This window comes from Ctenopharyngodon idella, chromosome 23, assembly GCF_019924925.1.
Source record: "Ctenopharyngodon idella isolate HZGC_01 chromosome 23, HZGC01, whole genome shotgun sequence".
Lineage (NCBI taxonomy): Eukaryota > Metazoa > Chordata > Actinopteri > Cypriniformes > Xenocyprididae > Ctenopharyngodon > Ctenopharyngodon idella.
Window position 1 is genome coordinate 8,763,067 of NC_067242.1, and position 7,969 is coordinate 8,771,035.

At 36.5% G+C, this 7,969-nt stretch overlaps 1 protein-coding gene across 5 annotated transcripts in view; it reads left to right on the forward strand.

Annotated features, from left to right (window-relative positions):
* srcin1b (SRC kinase signaling inhibitor 1b) overlaps positions 1 to 7,968 on the forward strand; it is a 75,064-nt gene extending 67,096 nt beyond the window's left edge. For all 5 annotated transcript variants that reach the window (XM_051881675.1, XM_051881674.1, XM_051881677.1 and 2 more), the window contains one exon: positions 5,414 to 7,968. In XM_051881675.1, the coding sequence (XP_051737635.1) occupies positions 5,414 to 5,437 (24 nt within the window). In that variant the 3' untranslated portion in view covers positions 5,438 to 7,968. The remainder of the gene's footprint in view (positions 1 to 5,413) is intronic.
* Position 7,969: the final 1 nt, after the last annotated feature.

The window sequence follows — 7,969 nt, forward strand, 5'->3', positions numbered from 1 at the left end:
CTTTTAATTTAGGAAAATATGATCAAATTATGTATATGAAAGTGAAGAGAAAACGTTACCACTGCAGTGTTCCTGTAGTCTTGCAGTCTCTATCTATCAGGGCAACTCACACAGTCAGCGTTCCCCAAAATCCATTCCGAAAGAACGAGAGGAAAGAGAGACTGCATGCAAGCCCTGAGGGAAGGAAGAAAAATTAGATGGAAAGACGGAGAAAAAGACTAGATAAGACGGCAAGGTTTCATTTCTGTCCTCCATCTTCAGTCATCTCTCTCACTCCTGCAGGGTTAATCTACAGACTATTAGCTAACTGTAAGCTCAGAGTTAACCAACCTGCTGCAGTCGTTCTAATTCACTTCATGGGGCAAATAAATATCTCCAAAATATAAATAGTGAATCTTTTAATTGGCAGCGACATGACTGCAAGATAAGATGTTTTATAGACAAGACAGTTAAAAGAACAGATCACATAAAAATGCAAATTGTCATTTTCACACCCTCATGTCGTGCACGACTTACTTTCTTTTGTTGCAGGGGAAAAATGTTTAAGCTGTTGTTTTGAAGGTGTTTTTTTTTTTTGTCAGGCTCCAAAAAGGACAAAACAGCACTAAAAAACACTAGAAATGTAGTCCATACAACGAGAAAGCAAGTCAAACAGGTTTAAGTGTATAAATGACAGAATGTTCATTTTTATGTGAATTTCATACAGAAAAAGAGAGGTTTTTTCCGTCTGCGATTCCTCTGTGTGGCTGGATGGATTCCTGTCCGTGTGTTGTTGTCAGGGATACCTGTCACCAAGAAGTGTTTCTAAGGCATAGACTGAGAGGATTAAACATGGAATGTTCTATAGGCCAATTCACACCGCACCAACATACGGCAACAGACACTTCGTTAGGTTTTTGTTGGATCAGTGTGTTACCCCTGCCAGGGTCTGTTGGTATTTGTCGGCGCTTCGTTTGTCTGGTCATGGAATGTCTGAGAAGTGACATACTGGAATCTAGCTATTGTCCGTGTTTGTCGGCGTCTGTCGGTGCGGTGTGAATTGGCCTTATAGCAACCAGTCTGTGATCCCTGCATTCCACAGAGTTTATAAACTGCGTCTGCTCAGATTGTGTATAAAGGTGTCTGCCAGAAGCATAAATGTAATGGTATAGTGTATGCTGACTGCACTTATGCAGGTGATCTGAGTTTGAAACTCAACATGAAAACTGGCAAAAAATTATTTTAAAAAGTCACAGCTGAAAACACTCTTTCATTAGTCAAAATTAGTGCATTGCATAATGGGATATATACTGTAGAATTCCATGCAGCGAGAGCTTTGTATTATTTACAAACTGTGCACTTGTTGCCAATGTTATTTTAGTATTATTTATATACTAGTATAGTATTTATTAATATTTTGAATGAGTTTTTGTTTTTATATTTTTGGTATTCATTTTAATTACAGTTTAAGTTTTAGTAATTTCATTTTTATTAGTTTTTGTATTTTTTAAACTTCTATTTAGCTTTATTTTTAGTTTAGTTTAGTTACCAAGGCATCCTTTCTAATTCTCTAAGTTTGTCATCTAAAATTTTATTTTATTTCAGCTTTATTTCAATTAACGGAAAGATAGTTTTAGTGTTAGTTATACTACACTTCTTGGTGCACACTAAAAAAAACAAATACTGTGAGTAATATGGTAGTATGCCATTTTCAAACACCCTATATTATAGTCATATCAGCCTTTAAACTCCAGAAAAACCTTATGAATTCAGGTAGTGCATGTTAAACAGTGTTAAATCGGTGGTTTGTGATGAACAACATGTCTGTAAGTGGGCTAGAAGTGTGCACTTGGGCCGCATTTACACTGCAGGTCTTCATGCCCAATTGACCAATCGCAAAGACCCACCCCCTTTAGTTATTGTTGCCACATCCGACAAGCCATGCCACTCTCACGCAGTTAAAAAAAAAGAGGAGACTGACAACGCGTCGACAGACATGACAGAGCAGGTTACTTTTGATATGAAACAAAGTCTCAAATTTCAAATTTTGTCATTTTTAAAGAAATTTAAACAATAAATACCGTTTTGTGGCTCTTTAATGTGTTGTGACAGATCGCTGTAGCGCCTCAGCTCAAGCAGCTCGTGAACCGATCATCTCTTCCTTCTAATTCATTTATAGCATCAAATAAACATGAATGAACATCAGAAGGAATGTTGTTTCAATCACAGAAAGACGTCAGTACACACCATTTTTCAAGTTCAAGTCCACCGACGTTAATCTGCTAACTCCCCTGACTGCTTTGTCGGACAAAATGGCGGATTTGACATTATGATTGGTTAGATCACCTGTCAATCAAACTCCCGGGGAAGGGTCAATTCCGATTGGTTGACTATGCGATTTTTTTTTTTTTTGGTGACCAGCTTACATCTTCTTTTAAAAGTGACCCATATGCGATATCTGCATTTACACTATACACTTGGCGAACATCCCAAGGTAGGTGTACTGACCCGGTGTGGTGAGAAATTGAGTCCCCCCAGGAATCGGTCTCCTTTAATGTAATAAACATCATACAATAGTGAAATAGGTTATAATTAGTCAAGACATCATGATAACAACTTGGTCCTAAAAGAGACCCGAATCCCAGGGGGGACTCGATTTCTCATTTCTCATTTGCAATGGATGCAGTCGAAATGAAAATACAAGATCTCTTGTCACCACAAAGGCTCAAAAAACATAACATTTCAGCATGACTCCACCAGGTTGAGCCTTCATCCTCCAATGCGCCATTGAAAAGAGTCATATGATCGCAGTTGGTGTTCATCTGAGTTGACATCATTTGCCATGTCGCTTTTTCAATGACATACGATCTGTCCGCTTGCATGGCAGACGCAAATGCACATATCCGATAAATTTCAGATTTATTTCCACATATGAATGAGGCCTGAAATGTCTTAGATTATCAGAATCCATGTGCTTTTTTCACGTTCGTGGGTCATATCCAATCTGTGCCACATGGAAGGAAAAAATGGTATTTGGATCACTTGAACCATGTAGTGTAAATGCGGCCTTGGTGTATTTACTTTAAACTAGATATACTAACCGAATTGCTCATTTATTTTGTTGCTGCTAGCGAGTGATTAAACCCGCTGCTAAGACAGCAATACTGTACAAGACTTTGTTTGTTCTCTAAAGGCAGCGTACACATTCGTTTTATTCTAATACCCTTCTGGATTGGCCTCTAATCTTCGCCTGACTGTGCACGCGCAGGCAGCTGTCTTGATTAGCGCCGACAGCAGATCAGTCTCGTCTGTGTGCTCAGTGCAGTAAGCACTGCGGTCTCAGCCACAACAGGACACAGTTCGCAGTCATCGGTCAATGACGAACAACTCCGGCTTTGTTCCCAGGCAAAGATCTGGCTAATTTGGCACGCCACAAAGTGGGGCAGGCCACCCTCTCCCGGAAAGAGAGTCTTCGCTCGGGCTTAATGGGAGGTCTATGCCATGAAACGGACAACAGACTGTCTGGACGCTCGCTCGGTTGACCATTTTGGCTCACCGAGGGCAAACACAGAAGGCTGTGAAGATTCAGTGTTTGAAGGGAATATTTATTCTTGAAAGGTCAAATTGTTTGTTGACCCTGAACGCAGAGAAATGTTTGTGTTTGTGCCATTTTCTGGGCCTCTTTCAGTGATATGTTTGTCTCGGGGCTTTTGAAGGACCTCGCTGTAGATGTTTAATAAGGTGGATGGAATCGTGCACACTTGCTTGTAGAGACGCTCTCAGCGCTGCTTTCGCTGAGTGCCCTTAAACAAACTGAGCGCTGTGGGGAGCAGTGATGTGGAAAAATTATTCAGACTGATTTTCTAAGCGGAGCTGGGGCTTCTGAGCTTAGCTCGCTCATTTGTTAGCAAATACTTTATTTACATATATTTTAAAGCTGCTCTGGCAAATAATTATTTTATCAGAGAGAGGGAAAAAAAAACAAGGATTAAAAAAATTTTAATAAATAAATGCTGCTAGTCAGCCACAAAGATCTCCAGCAGATTTGTCAGTCCACAGTGAAAGCAAAAATGCTGTGTGATGTCACTTAATCACAGCCAATCAGAATGTAGTTGATGTTGAGTGTACAGTTGGAATGGAATTTTGGACCAATGAGATTTCACTATGGGTGTGGCTTTTTTTTGTGGCGGTCGCAGCTAGTTAAAATGCTCAAACTGAAATAATTTCAGCTTTTTTTAAGCTCATCAACATAGGTAGGTGGGTAAGTTTACATACATTTTCACCTAGTGTGAATTTGGTTGCTCTGTCATTGGTGGCATAGTTAAAATGTCTCTCTGCCCTTCACAATATCTCAAAACAAAATCTGAATATTAATGTGATTACAGAGGGTGTAACTACTTGTTTTTGAGCACACTGATATATCTTGTACTTCAAATCAATCAGTGTTATTTTAGTATTATTTATAAAATAATTTGATTTTGCAATATTTTTATTATTTCTTTTTTCATTTTTCTCATGTTTTAGCCATTTTATGTCATTTATTCGTTTTTTTTTTATACTTCTGTTTAGCTTTATTTTTATTTCTGTTTCAGTAGTAATTTTAGTACTTCAACTTATTTTACTTAGTTAGTTGCCAAGGCATTTCTTATTTTCATTTAAGTTTCATTTCAGCTTTATTTCAACTAACACATTTTTAATAGTTTCAGTTTTAGTGTATTTTTTAAGTTCAATATGTTCAGCATAAGACAATTTTTTGGCTGAAAAACTATTTGAATAACCTTAAAATCATCTTTTAACATTGACTATCACAGTAACTATGAAGAAAGACTGCCTCCTAGTGATCATTGTTTGTATGACAAAAAGGAGGAAGGCAGAATCTCTCTCTCTCTCTGTCTATGCATTGCTAAACGTTTAGTGGACACATCAGAAAGATTGCACTGGAAATGACAATGTATTGATTATTTCTTTCTTTTCTCTTCTTTTATCCACTCACCTGTCCTAACTTGCTTGTATTTTATCCCCAGTCCATCCTTTCCTGACCTCTTCTTATTATGCTGAGGTTATAATAGCCCAGTGTCTTTGTATCATAAATATGGCCCTGCCTCTATTCCTTTAGCCAAGAGAGTCATACAATTCTTCCTTTAGAAGTAAAGATAGTTATGACATTTTTTAGAATTGTTGAAATGAGAAGCAAGAAAGTAGGATTTTAATTCTATTTAGGATAACGAATAAGAATTTAATTGACTTTATCCAACATAGTCAGTTTTTGATTTTTAGTCAAACCTCCATTTCCTTTTCTGCCTCGTGGCCTCAGATTGTCCTAGCATTGCCAATCATTTTTTTTGTACTGGCATGTTGACTATCAGCCTCCAAGTACTGCCCTGAGTGGTCCTACATTGCCCCCCTTTTACCCTGAGATCTGATCCTATCTAAGGTGAACGCTTCATGGCGACGATGACCCTAGAAACCAGGGGAAGCACAGGTGACCTCTGAGCCTAAATCACACTTGGAAGTAAAGCATCTCCGCAGCTAAAGCAAGCACAACACATCAGTACTGAAGAGCTTTGACAAAGGTACGAGTCTAACTGTAATTTTATAGTAAAGTCTTATAAAAAAAAAAAGCTGGTTGGATGGTTTCAAATAAGAGCCAGTATATGTACACTGAATAAACAATGTAAAATGTATGGAATACTAAACATGAAGCAGTTATAATCCACTAATTTAAACAAACTTATGGTAATATACAGTAATCGTGAAACATTTTAGGGTGAATCTCATGAAAACATACCCAGATCATATTTGACCCCAAAATTTAATTTTTTTTTTTTTTTACAAAAAGAAAGTATAAAAGACTATTTTAAGCCTCATTTTCAGGACTATTAAGATGTTTTGCATTTATATAATGCCATTTAAGCATATTTCACCCCATTTAATTTACTTAGTAATTTAAAGGTGCGGTAAGCAATTTCTGAGAAACGCTGTTGAAAGTGGATCGGACCGAGCACCAAAACACACTTGTAGCCAATCAGCAGTAAGGGGTGTATACACTCATGAGGTGGGAGGTGCCTGTGTTAGTGTGTTTGTGAATTTGGGGGCGGAGCTATCAAGATAGGGGCGTGATCCTTTAGGGTAGGGACGTGTTTTGGTGATTTCAAATATCAACAACGTTTCTCAGAAATTGCTTACTGCACCTTTATTTTAGCTATATATATTAGCTCTCTCTCTCTCTCTCTCTCTCTCTATATATATATATATATATTCTGCGAACCCTCCATTACACAGTGCCTCCTTTACAAAACAATCTGCGATCTTGAAGGGCGTTTTAATAATATAAAATCCTGTCAAAAGATCAAGGAAAAACTGATTTCTGACCCCTTTAAGCAAAATATAATTTTTTTATTATTATTTTAATTTGGGGTGAAATATGATCTATTTCATGAGAATCGCCCTTTAACTGACGTGTAGCTGGGTCAGTTTTAGATAGTAGCTTAAGTGCAAATCAGACTGTGTAGAATTAATCTCAGTAGACTTTACGTTCTATAAAGAAAATTCTCTATTCAACTAGAAAATATGTAGCACAACTGCAAACAAAAATGTTACCTTACAGTTAAATACAGTAGTTAAAATCTTCAAGCTATTGACAAGATAATTGGTGAATATCAAGAATAAGCTAGATATTTTATATAAGATTAGCTTTTGTATTTTTATACTAAAAAGGGAGAATGTGTTAAGATAACGAGAGGTACATGCCTTATCCAAATTCATATTGTATGAGTTCTTGAAAAGCAAATGATGAAGAATGAAACCTGCAATCTAATACTATATGAATCAAATCAGTTTTCTATATGTTTCCCCCAGTGGATTTGAAGTGTGAGAGCAAAAAAAAGGCATTATATTTTGTTATTTGACATTTGACAGCACATTACAATGTATATGCGTGAAGCACTTTGTGTCACTGGGACGTATTCGCAACGTTGCCGTATGATGAATAACCAGTTGACGGTGAATAATAAATTGCTATAGACTGTTTAGATCAATATTCCGATAAATTGACATCTCATTCATATTTGATGAATCCGAAGGGTTTGTAAACAACAGCCCCACTGCCATTGTTTTTCCATTTTCTGCGAAGTAGTATATATTGCTACTGTGTGTGTGTGTGTATATATATATATATATATATATATATATATATATATATTTAAGATGCTATAGTTTGGCTTGGTGGTCGTGTCCATCAGATGCCTGATACATACCTCATTACTTTGTTTTTCGTGTCTTAAAATGACTTCATTGAAGTAGAATAGTCCCAAACTCTGATGCGACACACATCTGAGCACCATATGCTGTGCTAACACACTGATAAATGTGCAAAATACATGTACAAAACAACAAAAGAACTGTGTAACTGTATATAAACTGTATGATCATGGATATGTTAATTTAGGGTATTTTTTGTAAACTTTTCTTTTCTACCAAAAGAGTTTGAGAGTTCTGAACTGCATGTAGATAGATATCTTCACAAAGTCTGCATGCAGAATCCTCTCTCTGTAAGTTCTGTTTACAAGTGTAAGATAGATGGACTTCTGAATTAATAAAGAGAAACTTTTTTTTTTTTAATAAATATAGTTCTATGTGAGTAGACGGGTCAATCAGATCCTTTTCACTGTTGTCTAATCTGTAACAAACCATTCAAGCATTCCAAACCTCTTTGGTGATTTAACATGTCAGAAAAAATAACCCCCATTTTTCATTAATGCAACATATAGAATGTATATAAATCTATCGACAACTTCTTGTGATAAAACAATAACAAAGTGTGAATGCAATGTTGACCAATAGAAATATATCTACATGGAAAATGTTATAATGCAAAAGTTGTTTTAATGTTGAAAAAACCTCGTCTGGTTCTGTATGTACAAGAGACTGTTGGTTTTGAATGTTCTTGTGCTGTTTTTGTGACTATTAAAGTGGATATCTTCTACTACAG